Below are 16,146 nucleotides of genomic sequence, written 5' to 3' on the forward strand. Positions count from 1 at the left end.
AGCGCAGTACTTTTTTTTTCTTCTTAACTAAGTAGATGAAGGGATTTGATATTCGTGCAGATTCTGTCCTGTTTTTAGATATCAAACTCCACCCTCTCTGTGATGTTTTGGTATATTTCTATCGCCTTGGCTGCTGACTGCAGTCATGAGGGCCATTGCCGGCTGTTGGATGCTGTTCTTAAGTTTGCGCCTCATTCAGAAGGGTCCAAGGCGTGCTAGCAAACTTGCAAAGGCTTTTTTTTTCTTCTCCCTTTTCTCTGAAACTCATTCCCGGTCAGTGACTTTCACACAAACACACACTTGGGTCTGTTTTTGTCATTACTGAAGTATGTTAGACATGGGCTGTCTTGATTACAGACAGGCTCTGAACAGATACTTGAAATTTAAAAAAAAGGATAGTGACTGAACTGTGAATTGGTTTAAGGGCATCTGTTAAACAGTAAGTGCATTGTGCAGCCACGAGAGGGTTAGCAACAAACACCCTCAGCGCCACCCTTGGATCTCTCCCTCTCTCTCTCTGTCTCTCTGTTTACTTCACAAATCCAGTTTGCCTTTTTTATACTCTCCATGTGATCCAATCCCTCTCTCTCTCTCTCTCTCTCTTCTGTCTTTATTTACAGTTCCAGGCGTGAACGCTGACAGTTCAGACTTGGGGGTCATGGAAGGAAGAGGTCATTCAGTGGGGGGCAGCGATGAAAGCCCCTCTGAAGCTGAGGTTCTATCAGAGAGAGAGGAAAGGCTTACAGGAGCCCACGATGAGCAGATGAGCCCAGACTGCTCCGAGGACATGGAGGACAGCGACTCCGTGGCGTCTGAGCGGCTTCTCTCCTCCGGTTTCAGAGCAGAGGGTCTTGGCCTCATTTCGAGCCCGGACTGGGCCTTGGCCTTCTTCGGCGAAGAGTGCTTTAGTCCCGATGTGATCCAGTATGCAGGGAATCTGGGACAGCACACAGGATCGCCATGTCTGGACGTAAAAGCACAGGTGGGTAAAGCTACGATGGCCACCGCCTCTGAATCATCCCTGACCTTAACCCTGAGCGTTTGAACGAACGGGAGATGCCATGATTTATTTATCACCTTTTCATGCCGCTTACATTAAATGTGTATGTATTAAATGTTATGCAATTTCAATGGATTATTCTATAAATTCATGTAAATGCAAATGTTTTATCGCTTTTTTAAGGCATTTGAAAAAAACTAATAAATACAGTCTTCTGTGCCCTGAGCCGAGATAAGTTATTTCCATCAAAATATCCTCGAAGTTAAAGTTTAAATCGTTTTGGTTGTGCTGCTTGAGGTTGAAATCGAGTGCTTCTCTGTTTCATTCAGCTCCTCACCTGGTCGAGTTTTTTGATTAAGCGTGGGACTTATTTTCCTATCTGTAATGAAGTGGGGCACGGTCAGGCTTTGGGGTAAATAGGACGAGAACATGTGGGGGACTTTAGGGTAATTGGCATATTATTCTCTCCAAACTGGATCTGAATATTAATATGTTGAACTTAGCCCCTCAGCAGAGAAAGTTATTATCATTTGCAAAAGAATATTAATGAATCATCCTTGTGTTTGAGCGCTTTGATGGCACCACTGCTCCTTCTGAAGGTTTGCGTGAAAGCTAATAAACGTACCTTAAGAGCTGCGATGCTGCGACTTCTTACTCAGTTCACTTCAAAAGAGCTGTTGCTTTCTGTTGCCACGGTGAAGAGAGGAAAAAAAAAAAAAAAAAAAACACTGGCCCATACACACTTAAAACGCCCGACGGCTTCTTTCAGCAGAAGGCATGTGGTGCAGTTTTAGGGCCTTTGTATGATTCTGTGTGATTTCCTTTGAACAGGAACTGCAGCAGCAGCTTGTAATTGAAACAAGGAATCTAAAGAAAACAAGAAATTTCTACCAGAAGTTGATTCAACAAGAGAGGAAAAACAAAGGTTGGGTGCTCGTTTTAACACGCCGCAGGAGTATGAAAATGGCAAAATGCTGTGTTTCTGATACAGCATGTAAAGACTGTGTGTGTGTATTGTACCTTTATTGTATTCCAAAGGTCCTGAGAGCAAGCCAATGCTCTTTAAACTCAAGTCACAGCTCGAGGAACTCAGGTCCAAAGTAGCCTTCTTGGATAGTGTGAAGAAATACCTCGAGGTACAGAAGCTTACCCAAAAATCTTATGCATCATACTTAACAACCCAGTTCTTGTAAGCTTGATAGAATTTCTTTCATTTCCACAGATTCTCAGTGTGGATCAGTGGGGTTTGGAGCTTTCGTTGCTCCCCGCTTTGGCTGTCTGTGAACTCGAGTCGTTGGACCTCGAGTCCTCAGAGGACATTTCAGTCTTGAGTTTTGGTACCAGCAAAGGGAAGAGCACTCTGCAGGCTGGATCTTCTCTGGGCCTCATGGCATACCTCTACGCCAGGTACATTTGATTGAGGGTCGATTTTCTTTTCTTTTCTTTTTTTCTAGTCAAGTTTTACAGTGCTGTGATCCAGGTCATAGGCTGAGTTATTTAACCTTCCGTCTGCTTTTTATGTGTCCAACAAAGGGATTTTACAGAGTCAAAAGAGTGTATTCACTTACAACGGGAAACTTAAGAATATATTTGATGTTTTATTGATGTGTTTTTTCTAAAATAAGGCCTTTATTACAGCTGGAATTTTTTATTTGCAGGGTATTTTTTCTCAGTAATGCTGACTAATTGTAAGGATGTCAGCATACTACACTTATATACTATATTGGCTGATAGGCAGCATACCTGCTAAACTTGAGGGCTTAAAAATTTGAACTAGGTACGAAACATTTGATCAAAAGGTGCAATTAGTTGAAACTGGAAGTGCAGTTTTTCTCTGATTTGCATTCTGGTTGGCTGTGAAGTCACGCTCCACAGTAATCAGCTGAGCTCACGTCCAGCCCTCAGCTGACGGCTCAGGTGATCCCCTTTTATTACCTCTAGGTGATATTATTGTAATTTATTATATTTTTGTTTGAGCCAATAAAGACTACACAAACTACAGCTTGTCCAAAAACTCAGAAGCCAGACTTTCCTCTATTTTAGCTTCGCTTCATTGGTTATTGGTTAATTGATTTGGGGATTTTTTTCTGTGAAATTTAAGGCCCTTTCTGGGCTCACACCAAGCTGTGTTTCAGCTCTCCTGACACCGTTTGCGCGTAACCTGAGGTCCTCAGCCGAAGCTCTTCTGGTCGTCCTGCAGTCTCAGCTGAGGTCCGAGAGCGATGGGGCTTCTTCTGTCAGGGCATGCGTGCTTTGAAGCGGTTTCCCTCCTTCCTGCATTTTTCGAGTTACCAGTTGTCTGATTGTTGTGACGATCATTTAAATGAGCGGCGTTATTGCACTGGGTGGGACATGTAACCGTATCGTCAGTGGAATTAACCTCAAACAGCATCAGCTGTAAGATCTACAATAGCTTCTTAGCTCGGTCAGATAGCATTTGCAGTGTTTCTTCCACCTTTTTGTCTTTCTGCTGTCTTCTCCTGTGCTTAAGAAACTTTTAAGGCTCTCAAACATCATCCTCCACACATCAAACTGTTTCCCCTTAGATCCCTCCAAGATTTTGGGGGCTTTATTGCCAGTAGTACAACTTACAGACAATTTTGGCATTTTTTTGTCCTCAACAATTGGCTCACAGATTTTAGCTTTTAATTTGCCTTAAAGTCAAAGTGCAGGTTCAGCTAAACACAGAGGGTCTTTATAAATTCCCATTTATCTGGCCGCTCACATGAGACCCACCACCACTGACAATGTTGTGATTTTAGTGACGTCACTGCTCCCTCACGTTGAAAGGAGTCGTTAAAGTAGCTTAGGGCACCTTGGAAGGATCTCTCCCTAAAATGCTTTGTGAAATTTACACATCTGTGTGGGAAAAGATCCAGATGTAGGACATGTAGGGTAACTCACATATAGCAGGAAGTTGCTTCAGAGTTCCTTCAACTTCACCTCTTGTATGTTATATTTGCCGGGTCTGGACGGTTTGCGAATGTTTTTATATTCCTTTCTGTATATTATGTATCTGTTCTACATATCGTGTTTCTTTTTTTTCTATATATCATGTTTCTAATAATGCCTTGTGTTGATTTCTAATTAGTGTCTCTATGATTGTTTTCATCACAGAAATGCAGCTGTGGAGGGCTACATCCAGCAGTTCCTGTATACGTATCGTTTCTTCTGCACTCCTGAGCAGTTACTGCAGTTCATAATGAATAAATTCATCTGTGCTGTAAGGTAAAGTACAACCAGCAGCTCAGGACGACAGAGGAACAGCTCTGAGCAGTGTGCAGTTCCAATTCTTCCAATAAATGACTAATCAAAATGTGGCACACGGTATGAAACACGTTACATGTGGGTTTTATTTCTTTTCCCATTTCAGGGAGGGACCTGATTTGTCAGGAGACAGTGAAAAGGTTTTCCATCGGAGTTTGCACTTGCTTCACTTCTGGATAACAGACTGCAGAACAGTGGACTTTGTGCCTAACTCCAGCCTCGTGGACGTGTTAGAAAAGTTCCTTAATACTGAGGTAGCCAGATATGTACACACTGTGTACAGCGCCATTCCTTTGAATGAAAAATATTCTCAAATATTCTCCATTTAATGCTTCCACAGGTGATTCCTGTAGACAGCCAAGGGGAAGCCTTGCTTATTGGTCTTCACAGCCCGCTGAGCATGAGTGCAGCAAGCCATCTGACAGGGAGCCTAATCAGCTTTGACGAAGTCGATGACTCTGGGTGTTTGCATTCATCTACTGAGGATCTTGGGAAAAAGGTCAATATTTACATTCTTGTTGTTGAGCCAAATTTCATCTTGATCTATTTTCCAATAAGATCAGATCCCTTAACAAGAAGTCTTTATTGCCCTAAACATGGCTTCCCAGATTTCTAAGCCTCTGTGTGAACTTTGCAGTGGAGGATCTCGCGAGTGGTGGAGCCCTCTGCATCCATGTCTAAAGAGAAGGCCTTCTCCATTGCTGTGGCTCTGCCCATGCCTTGTCACCGCTCCCTGATGGATGAGCTCTCCAGCACTTGCTTGCACAATGAAGAACGACTGCCCTTCAGCCAAAATGAGTACAGTGCACAGCACATAGCCCAACAGCTCACGCTCCTGCAGCAGGTAGCACACCATTTATGTGACTGGTACACCACCTAATGTTGTTATCATTTCAAGCCACTAGAGGGAGCCGTGTCTCTAAGAATTCACCAGCTTGTCATGTTGCATCTTGTATTTGTAACTCTTGTAATGCAGGAAATGTTCCAAGGATGCCATCCAGTTCATTTACTCAACTCCAGAATACAAGGAGTCAGGGACAAAGTCTCAACCCCGAACAAGTGAGTACAAAAGCTATAAAGCCTGCATTAGAGAGCCTCTGAAAGCCTCTGAAATAGCTTTCACAGCACCTTGGCAAACGATCAGAGGTCTCTGGCCCTCTATTATGAAAGGATTTTTAGGTGCAGAGCATTTGAATGTTTATGCACAATCACCCACAGCTGCTCAATTGTGCTGAGAAGTGTTGCCTGTGAAGGTCGCAGTGTATGATTAACATCATTTTCATACCCCATCAAACATTCAGTGACCTGTATAGAAAAACTGTTCAGCGTCCCCACTCACAGATTCACTTCATTTCTTTCTCTGCTGTTTCTTCCAGTCTTTATGCAGAGTGTGTGTTCCATATACAAACACCTGTTTGTACTTCTTCTCTGCACAGTACATGAAATACTAAAATTATCATATATCTATTTAACCATATGCATACTGAAGATTTTACTTATAAAGTTTCCATCAACACCTAGGTCTGCTCTACATTCTACTTATTGGAAGGTTGGTAGTTCGCTAACTGGCTACTACAATCTTTGGCAAGAAACTGAACCGCAGCTTGCTCCTGATGAGTTCATCAGAGTGTGAATGTGTGGGAAGCACACAGACGTTGGACGAGGGAGTTGGCAGGTTAAAGACAATTTAGTTGTGATACTGAGCTCAAACTAAACTGCCTAATCTTCACTGGCTCATTTTCCAGAATACACCTTTAGGTAGGGCTGCTCGATTATGGCAAAAATGATAATCACGATTATTTTCACTGAAATTGAGATCTCGAATATTTGACGATATTTATTTAACCCTTACGACCTACTATAGAACCAAGTCCGCCAGAGCTTATATTATTTTTTACATGTTGTAGTGCCATTTGTGGGAGCATCTCAAGTTGCTATACAACTGTTATAGCCCATATTTTAATAATATGTATGCATTAAGTCCATAGTAACTACATTAATTGCAAAAAAGTGCAATAAACTACAAAAAAATTGAAAATCATTTTTGTTTTGTTTTTTTACATATATTTCTACTTGGAGAAATTTAAGAGGTTTATCCCTCAAAACTTTAAATACAAAAAAGTTGCAAAAATAGTTTACACCAACAGGAAATTTATTTTGAGTGTCTTCATAGTTTTATTTTGGAGATACACCAATTTTTATATACTGCAGGAAAAACGAAAAAACAATCCTATGATGCAAATTTGCAAAGAAAACAGCAGGTGCATCAAAACAAACTATTTCCAGCAGTGCAATTCGAGTTCTAAGCATCCCAGAAACTATTCAGAAAAGTCAAACATGACCAGTATAGGCTTTTAAGGCCTACAAGTAAAAAACTACAACTTCCGCGAAAATGACGTCACTTCCGGTTTCGGCCAGGAAATTGCGGACATGCGATAGTTCGCGCTGACATCTTTTTCACTGTGGGAAGTGTTAAGAACAGCTGGTCGGATCGGCAAAGCGTGTTTCTGGAATATTATGTTTTTGTTCCTGCAAGCGCTTTTTATGCAGTTTTTGCAAAGCTATATGTGGAACGAAACCGTGACCGAGGACAAGCTGATGGCATAAGATGTAAGTACAACTCCTCCGGTTTCATATGCAAAACAAATTATTGCGCTAGCTTACGTGGTTCAGGTACAGGGATTTAAAAATAGTTACGCAAAACGGAGCGTGCTGCTCTGACCGGCTTTAAAGGGTTAACAATGACTTTAAAAAATAATATAAAATAGTGTGCAACACCACTGAAGTTTTTTTTACCTCTCTTTTCAACCAACGGCAGTCACTCTCCTCTCCAAATAACTTCTGCTTAGCTTTCCGAGCTTCCCTCGGGTCCTCTTAATCAGCGGTCTCCAACCTTTTTTGCGCCACGGACCGGACCGTTTATGCCCCACAATATTTTCACGGACCGGTGTTGTGCCAAAAAGTGATTGTCTGCCAAAAACTGATTTCCGGTATTTGCCAAAAAGCGATTGCTCATATTTAAAGTGCTATAAGTAACTTGTTGGGCTATAATATGTTAAACATATGTCAAATGCATCCCTTATGGATGACATAAAGACACAAAAATAAAGTTCTATCTTATCTTATCTTAATCGGCTCAGTCATTTTTAATGATCGTTGAAAGTCCAGATCGTAATCGTGATTAAAATTCGATTCATTGAGCAGCCCTACCTTTAGGTCAACATATCCTCCAGTGTCAAAGGTCTTTGGATCCACCTTGGACAATACTTTACTGCACACAGTAGTGTTTCACTTTCAATCTGCTTCCACCCACACTTCTACAGCTTTTCCTTTTGCTTTAGGAAGAAGGGTAAATAAAAGATTAAATGACAGAAAATTTCCTGTTTTTCATATCTGCTATGGAATTTTTTTTACAGTCCATCCATGGCAAGAATTATTTTCTGCGAATTAACAAATTCTTCATTTTTATAAATACAACACACTTTGAGCAATGAGCTCCCGGGACATTTTCTGCAATTACACATTTACGACGGAAAAAACCTGTTTAGTTAAATGTTTTTACACTGACAGAAAGAGGAGTTTCACTGGTGTGGCCCACTTAATATCACAGTGGGCAGTATGTGGCCCACCATGAAAAATGAGTTTGACATCCCTGAACTAGACTCTGTGAAACAGTTTAAATCACAACTCTAAACCCACCTGTAGCAATCATTTCTGTGGGCTCTCACAACGCTTGACCTGAGCGTTCATCACAGTTAAACTTTGACTGAATGGTATGCATGTGGCTAGTTCTGCTTTTATAGTCGAACAGAATTTAAAGAAAGTCAAGATTTTAGATTTTAGTGAGTTTAAATTTGGCAGAAAAACGCTGTTACTGCTTTACAAAAGACACAAACAAAGAGGAGCTATGAATAACTGTGGGCTTCACTGTGTATCAAATGTAAATTGTGCAGTTATGTCTTGTAGTGTGTGGGTGGGACGACTCTTCAGGTGACATCTAGAAAAACATGAAAGGTCCAGGTGAATGCCAGATAAACAAAGTATAATATTTTCCACAAGTGGAAGTACCCATCACAGCTTCCCTGGAAAAATACAAAATTTGAAAATCTAAAGATGTTCTTTAATACATGGGATTTTTGGTGGGCGCTTACTTAGAGCCATAAAATCCAGTGAAGATTTTCCGACATCTCACGCTCTCCTAACAGAAATGTGTCGCAGCATATTCCACCAGCAGAGGGGAGCAGTGGGCTTGCACGTGAGGGGCCAGCTTCAGAGAGCTACCTTCAGCGGCTGCTCACGTACGCTGATAGTGTCACTAACTGGATCTCTGCTGAAATAGTCATCTGCGACTCTGTCAAGGTGAGAGGACTCATAACTCGGTGGGAGTTTATTCCCCGGTGAGAATAAAAGGGAGTCATCGCTGTCACAGCGCGGGCTTTGATTTCTCACGTGAACTCTGGTGTCAGTCACAGGCTGAAAGTAGCTTCTTTATTTAACTGTTTAATAAGTCTCACAAAAAGCCGAGCAAACCAATGAGAATACATCTTGAGAACACACTAGATGTTCAGCTGTTTTAGGACTTATCCGTGCACTTTGGAGCATTTTTCACACCGTTATGACAAATACTCTGACTATTTAAAGAGCACTTAAACTATCTTTGCACTTCCTCACCTCAGCTTTACCTCATTCTTTCAGTTATTTGTGTTGCTTATGATTTCTATGACAAGGACAACAGCTTTCATTGCTTCCCAAAAAAGCAGCTCCTGGACAAATGTGGATTCACTCCTACTGATTTAAGCTGTCCTCATAAAGGAGCTTCAAGTGCAGCTCTCAGATGAACACTTTCCACACACTTTAAATAATTTTCACATTGATATCTTTTTCAAGAAAGCAGATGAGTAATAGATAAAACATAGTGTCCACAAAGCACTTTGACATGTAACATTTTTCATATATTGCCAGTGTACGTGTGTATTAATGCAGCCTGAGAGAGCTGCGTGATTTTAGCATTTTGCTTTGTCTGCCTTTTTTTGTTTTGTTTATTTTTGTTTCTCTTGCAATCTCTCCTCCCCTGCAGAAACAAGTTGCTCTGCTGACCAAGTATCTGTGGATAGGAAAGCACTGCTACGAATCGAGGAACTTTTCCACGGCCATGCAGGTCCTCGGAGGTCTGGAGAACGTGATTGTCAGGCAATTACCGGTAAGGCTCCGTGGCAATGCTTTCCTCCTCACACAAGTTTGTGCAATAACTTGCTGCCCCTCAAGCTAAATGTTTCCCTCTACTGCGAGAAGGTTTGGATGGTGTTTAATTCGTTTCACAAATAAAAAAATTCAAATTAATCTATTCAAATAAGATGTAGGAAGAACAAACACAGCGAGGAAGAATGTGCCCCCCACCCCCCCACTCTGAAAAGCAGTGATTAAAAAAAACAACAAAAAAAACAGAGTTGGGGAAAATAGGAGAAATTTCCATATATCCATCTGCAGGGAGGTGCCGTTCACTGAGTGTTGCTATATGGAAGCTGCTGTTTTGGTAATGATTAATAAAACTACTGTTGCCTTTGCCAACAGGCGTGGAAACATCTGTCGTCCAAGGTGTGTGAGATTCTGGAGGAGCTACGAGCTGTGCAGGTGTGTGCGTGTGTGTGTGTTTGAGCATGAGCACACACGGATGGTGTTTGTAACTGAAGGCTAGGATGGCCACATATTGTGAAACTGGGCTGCAGGGCAAACAAATCAATAGAAAAACAGCTTCGAGCTACTTTCCCGGGTGTCGTGTGCTTACAGCTGGTTCTCCTGCTCCAAGTTGCTCAAAAAAACCCAAAAAACCTGACACATTACACAAAATGAAACACTTGCCGACTTCTCTATTTTAGCTGTAATAGTTTGTAGGATAAATTGCGTGGCCTATTGACTATGAAATGTCCAAAGGGTTGACTTTTTTTTCTTTTTAATCTTCCGAGGCTCTCGCTATCACCTCTGCACTGGACTCCATCAAGTATCTTTGACCTGATTTTCTCTGCCAGTAAGAGCGTATTTATTCACTGTGTGGATGTATTGCTTCCTAATCAGGTTTTTCTGAAGAGTGATGATCTGTGTCTTATGGGAGGTGAACATACAACAAAGAAGCCCACGCTGCCCTCAGCCCACATCCTGGCTATGCACGTGCAGCAGCTAGAGATCGGAGCTTTCACTCTCACCACCGGGGCTTACAAATGGACCAAACTGAGGTACGCTGTGTCTGATGTATGGTATAGTATTTATGGTACTATCTTGCTAGCCTGCTCACCTTTGGATTTTTATCGTAAATAATAAAAACAGTGTCGGATGTGAGGCATGACCACTGAATGCCCCCCTCCCCCCCACACGCACTCTACTTCTGTAGGTAGCCTGAGCTTCTTATATAATATTACGCAACAGTATATTTCTAACTAACAAGGCAGCATATTCAGGCTCTCTTGACAGGTACTTTCTTTAAAGATAGAACATGTTTTGGGGTCAAGAAAGAAGTCAAATGTAAAGTGTCAGATGTGACATATTTGCGATATTAATATCCCCATATGTCAGTGTAATCTCCTAAATTTTGCAATGCAAACGAAGGCAGAAAAATTTTAAGTGCAATTTAAAGATAAAAGACACGTTATTAAAGTTTGACCTTATTTAACCTTGAAGAAAACCTCTGAGGTCTGAAGTCATGTGATATGTAGAATCCCAACATACATAATTCCCTACTTGTCTACATGTTGTGTTACAAACAATGGCAGTAAAACAGATAGTTTTAAAAAGCTCTGCATAGCATTTCTATCACTTTGACTTTCTCAGCCTACTGACCTTGAAGGAGAGGTCAGAGGTCAAACACAATATCTTAAGTCTTCATGCAATACTTTCTATATGATGACAATACACACCACAGTGGTAAATGTCATAGTAGTTCTAAGTTATATGACTTTCTGTCCATCTTCGACCAATAGGGTTAGGGTAAATCACTAAGCTGACCTTGAAGATCTTGGTGACCTCACTTTACACCACTACAAGGTTTTATCAGAAGTCATTCAAAACTTGTTGAGCTGTTGTGTTTAGAGACAGAATGAAACACGCGCTCACAGAAGCTGCCAAATAACATGAGCACCTTGGCGAAGGTAAAAATTAAAATAGTGGTGAGGTAACACTTGGCAAACACATTAAGTGAAAGTATGCTTTTGTTACTACTGATGATAAAACGTTCCTTCCGTCTCATTTCATAGATGCTAATATGGAGTAATATAACAGCAAGCATGGCTAATTATGTGTACACACATTAGAAAAACACACATGCCAACACATTCTGAGCAGTCATCATGAGGACTGCTAACTAATGACTGCCAGTAACGAACGGCAAGTTGTGCCGGTCGAATATTTGTTGAAACGTGGAATCAAAGTGATGACAAGCAGCCAAAGTCCTACATGTGCATAATTCTCCTTATCAAGATCCCCACAAAAATATCACTAGGAATCATAAAGTGTTATTATACTGCATGCTGGAATTTGCACTAATGTCAGAGTTAAAGGAGTGATGCTGTTCAAACATGCATACAGCCAGTAAAGTTAGCTTGCTACCTGTCCCTGGAGTAACCTAAAGTATGAATAGTTGGTGCCATTAACTTAAAATGAGCTCAGGCCTCATATTCTGTGAATCCATCTACAACAAAGTCAGCCAGCAGGAAGCATTTTCCTGTGTCCTTCTCCTTCGTTCCAATATGGCTGACCAGATGCTGAGGTCACAACACGTGGCGGCTGGATGGTAATGGCACAGCTGTTGAATTCGAGGTGTCGGTTAGGGTAGCGCTAGCACCAGATGGTGCCTGTGGGATGGCGTTTGATTGGAAGAAAAGGTTTCGGGCCAGATGCTGAGAGGTGACGCAGTGTAGCCAGATGCTGGGGTCACGAGCATGTCTAGCAGAGACAGCTGGTTACTGTGGACCCTGGGCTATCCCTGCTCTCTAAACCAGGTCGCAGGCAAAGCTAAGAATGCTGCTTACAAGAAAAAAACACCACCTAGGTATTCTTATAATGGTGTCACTGTTACTTTGTTGTGTCTCCCCATTTCATGTTGTGCTCATCCTCATCGTTCCGTCACTGGTTGTAGGAGCATAGCAAAGGTTGTGAGTCAGGTCCATGCCTTCCAAGAGGCTGTGTACCCTTACAGCCCAGACCGGGACCTGCAGGGCTACCTTCGCCGCCGCATCGCCCGGTTCACCACCTCGGACATCCACCTCTTGGCCGCCAACAGCGATGCCAACTTCCAGCAGTCGAGCGAGCGCCAGACACGGAGGATCCAGGACACACTGAGGAGGGTTAAGGCCACCTTCCAGTGAGACATGCTTTCACAGCCCGGCGTTAGAGGTCAACACCTGGATATGTACGAGCCAAAAAGTGAGGCGCCATGTCCAGACCACAGTGCGCAGACACTCCCTGGTCCCTGACTGGAAAATATTTTCTGATATCAATTGACTGTTTGTCAAAAACACCTTAACTTTAGTCAGTAATATAGAATCTGAGGTGAACTTAGCTAAAAGCTCTGTGTATGAACAGGTTCTGCTGTTGTTCCCACATGCTTGATTTTCATGTTAGCATTTTTTTCCTATAAACCAACAGGAGTAGTGGGTAATTTTTTCTTCCTCAGCTAATACTGACATTCTTCTTCTGTAATTTAGCTGTTAAAACCTGTATGTAAGCATATCTGGACTAAACATGGCAGCTGTACAATGTTTGTCCAACACCAAGATCGGATTAAAAAAGTGAGTTACTGTGCGAGGGCCTAAAACACAAAAAGCCAAAGGTTCTTTATATAGCAGTGTAGTAATATGATCAATTATAAGATATTTAGAATATGCACCATTAAGCAAAATATCAGCTGATATGTGAGGAGCCTTAAGGGGAACTTCCAAAATGACCTTTTTTGGCACCTTTTGGAAGCATTGAAGCATTTGTAAAGATTTTATTTCTGCAAATATTTTTGTTTTATACAGAAACATTAGAAATCCTCTCACTAGTTTCCTCATACCAGTAGTTTGGTTTTCACTTAAATCTCCCGACAACTAACTAACTGACTGTTACAGCTTCACCGATTCTTAACTCTTAATTTAGCGCCGTCGTGAGGTCAGGTTTGTTTCATTAATACTTCAGCTCTGGATGTCACACTTATTAAGTCCCGGGGCACATACGGTATAATTTGATCTTCAATGAGTACAATTTTCACGTCATAACCTTTATTAAAAAAAAAAGCTTTTTCACACTAAGTAAAGCTGTCATCATCCTTTAATTACAATTTACAGATAAGAGCAGATCTATGAAGTCGAAAAAACTTTTGTAACTTGTGGTTCTTTTATGATTCAAATAATTTTTCTAGATATAAAACTGCTTTTTCATTTTCTGATACATTTTTACTACAGTGGAGTTATGCTAGCACTGCATGAACACACCAGGGATACTAGTGCATTTTAATAAAAGCAGAAAGAAGAAGTCATTAATGAATTCACAGCTATTTCTATACTTTGGACTGCAGTGGAGCCTCTGGCAGCAAGTTCTGGTTGCATGCTTGACATTTCTGCTTTGAGTTTAGAGCAGACTAAGAAAACTTTGTGTTTACATCTAACTCAAATTTAACAACACATTAAACTTTGAGCGTAAAATGTGGCTTGCAAACTTTAACACTAGCAGCAGTGTCATTGTGAGCATGTTGGACTGCTGACGTTAGCATTTACCACAAAGCATCGATGTGTTGTGATTGTTATAAGAACTGGACGCTGGATTCAAAGACAGTTCCTCCTCAGCAGCAATTAACATGCCTGTCAGCCCATAAGACAAAAAGACACTATTTTCAGGTAAATGATGTCGTCGTGTCACTTCTTTGGGATTTTTATTTTAACCAGAACTGCTCTGGCTACAGTGTTAATCAAACTGCTTGGACTTGGTCATAAATTCTCTTCATTATGATTTTTATTGATCTCAGCTCGATGATTAAACCACAAAGACGGTCTCTGCAGTTTCAATCTTTTAATAGGTACAGTAAGAAAATGCTGCTGTAGTTGAGCACTCAGTGATGCCAACGACATCAAAAAGTTTCAGAATCTCTGGAAAGCAGTGAGCACTGAGCGGGAACTTTTTCCTGTTTCGATTGACACGGCATTTAATTTAGACGCTGTTAATATCATTGGAAATGCAGTTCCTCAAAATGTTCTCGGTTCCTTGGAACTTGTGGGAGATCCAAGTTCTGTTCTGAAGGGAATTCATATGGTTTTCTACACAAACGTGACTGAAATGACTGTGAAAACATAATAAAAGAGAGAACTGTGATTCTGCACAAATAGCAGTCACAATGTAAAGTGAATGCGAGATTATTGAGGACTCCATTATTTCAGCTGATATTGTGCGTACACGGTGCATATTCCAAAATGATTAAAGGCCCGCGTTTCATTATATCACCACACAGCAAAACCTGCAGAGCATGAGTAATTGCATCAGAGGAAAGTAGTGGAGGTAAATAGGTTGCAAACTTTGAATCCAGCCATGTCAGTCATTCAAGTGAAATAAAGCACGATTATTTCTTTTCTTTTTTCCTTTTTAAAGTTCAACACAGAGGTGGTACGAGATTAAGTGGCACAGTTTGGCTCCAGTTGTCCCCGCAGAGGGAAGGCTCGCTTCAGATCCAAAAATGTGTTTCTGATTGATCACCTTATTTTTTTATATGAAAAATCCTTTCTAGCTATTATGAGATTTCTCTTATCCAGTATTGCAGCGGGCCCATCCACTGCTCCTTCACAGTCAGCAGATCTCAACCTAATTGAGGGGACATTGCAGTCTGATGCATTCTCCAAAACACCAAAAGAGGGGATGGTCTTTGGGGGAATGGTTTTCCATCCCTCCAGTAGCTTTCCAGACACCTGAAAAATCAATGCCAAGGAGCACTGAAGATATTCCTGTGACACATGGTGGGTGAACACCTTTCTAAAACACTTGATGTTGTTTTTCCTCTCGCTGGTCACAAGCCTATAGCTTCTATTTGTTTACCAATTAGGATTTGAAATAAGAATTACATGACTAGATTGATAAATTAAAATATAATAATCCCATTTAAACAGCGCCATGTGTAGTAATTGCATTCATTAAGAATAGCGTGTGGTGAAATGCAGAAAGACACGCTCACAGTCGTGACAAAAACTTGCCATTACCGAGCAAATGATGGAACATAATGAGATGTCGGCATGCAAAATGTTACTTGAGGAATGATGTTCAGCCTGTGTCTGCTGTCTGTTCTCGCACGCGGTGAAACCCAGCGTGGAGATGGAATGTGACGTGCTATGACGATTTGCTTAATATGGCCAAATAAATGAGATTTTATAAACCTTCTCTTGCCAGAGCTCATTATTGTCAGACAACATCCGTGATAGATTGGCCGTATGGCAGGTTAGAGTGCTGTTGTATCAGGCAGAGAGCTGTTGCTTGGGTTTCCCTCTTCCTGCAGTTTACAGGATTAAAATGTCATTTATAGTGTGGGGAGTTATATTATGATGGCTACACTAAGTTTTAAGCTGGAGTAAACCTTCTGACCACAATCTGCTTTTACATTTTTATATTACTCACCAAGCAAGCGTGCCTATCTGCACTGCACATACTGTAAATCATACTGATAACAGCCGTCATTTCAGCCATTTTTTGATCTTAGTAAAAGCTAATATGTGAGATGAATGTGCAGAAATCAGACGACTGTAGAAGTAAAGCTCAGTTTTCCCTCCAACTAGGTGTTTCATATAAATATGAAATGACTGTACACAGCATTGAAATAACTCCTAAAAAACGAAATGTTTCATGTTTTGTGCTCCATTAATTTTGGCAGAAAG

At 41.1% G+C, this 16,146-nt stretch overlaps 1 protein-coding gene across 2 annotated transcripts in view; it reads left to right on the top strand.

The window, feature by feature from the left end:
• Nucleotides 1-15,650, top strand: part of kndc1 (kinase non-catalytic C-lobe domain containing 1) — a 51,253-nt gene extending 35,603 nt beyond the window's left edge. The window contains exons 18-31 of one of the 2 annotated variants that reach the window (XM_026189787.1): nt 621-982; nt 1,832-1,925; nt 2,039-2,136; nt 2,223-2,407; nt 4,118-4,228; nt 4,374-4,521; nt 4,608-4,766; nt 4,905-5,111; nt 5,244-5,326; nt 8,473-8,626; nt 9,345-9,467; nt 9,839-9,898; nt 10,340-10,497; nt 12,393-15,650. In XM_026189787.1, the coding sequence (XP_026045572.1) occupies nt 621-982; nt 1,832-1,925; nt 2,039-2,136; nt 2,223-2,407; nt 4,118-4,228; nt 4,374-4,521; nt 4,608-4,766; nt 4,905-5,111; nt 5,244-5,326; nt 8,473-8,626; nt 9,345-9,467; nt 9,839-9,898; nt 10,340-10,497; nt 12,393-12,621 (2,171 nt within the window). In that variant the 3' untranslated portion in view covers nt 12,622-15,650. Of the gene's footprint in view, nt 1-620; nt 983-1,831; nt 1,926-2,038; nt 2,137-2,222; nt 2,408-4,117; nt 4,229-4,373; nt 4,522-4,607; nt 4,767-4,904; nt 5,112-5,243; nt 5,327-8,472; nt 8,627-9,344; nt 9,468-9,838; nt 9,899-10,339; nt 10,498-12,392 lie in introns of those variants that run through there. The other variant, XM_026189788.1, reaches the window with a different exon arrangement.
• The last annotated feature ends 496 nt before the right edge of the window (nt 15,651-16,146 follow it).

Source organism: Astatotilapia calliptera, chromosome 13 (assembly GCF_900246225.1).
Source record: "Astatotilapia calliptera chromosome 13, fAstCal1.2, whole genome shotgun sequence".
Classification (NCBI taxonomy): Eukaryota; Metazoa; Chordata; class Actinopteri; order Cichliformes; family Cichlidae; genus Astatotilapia; species Astatotilapia calliptera.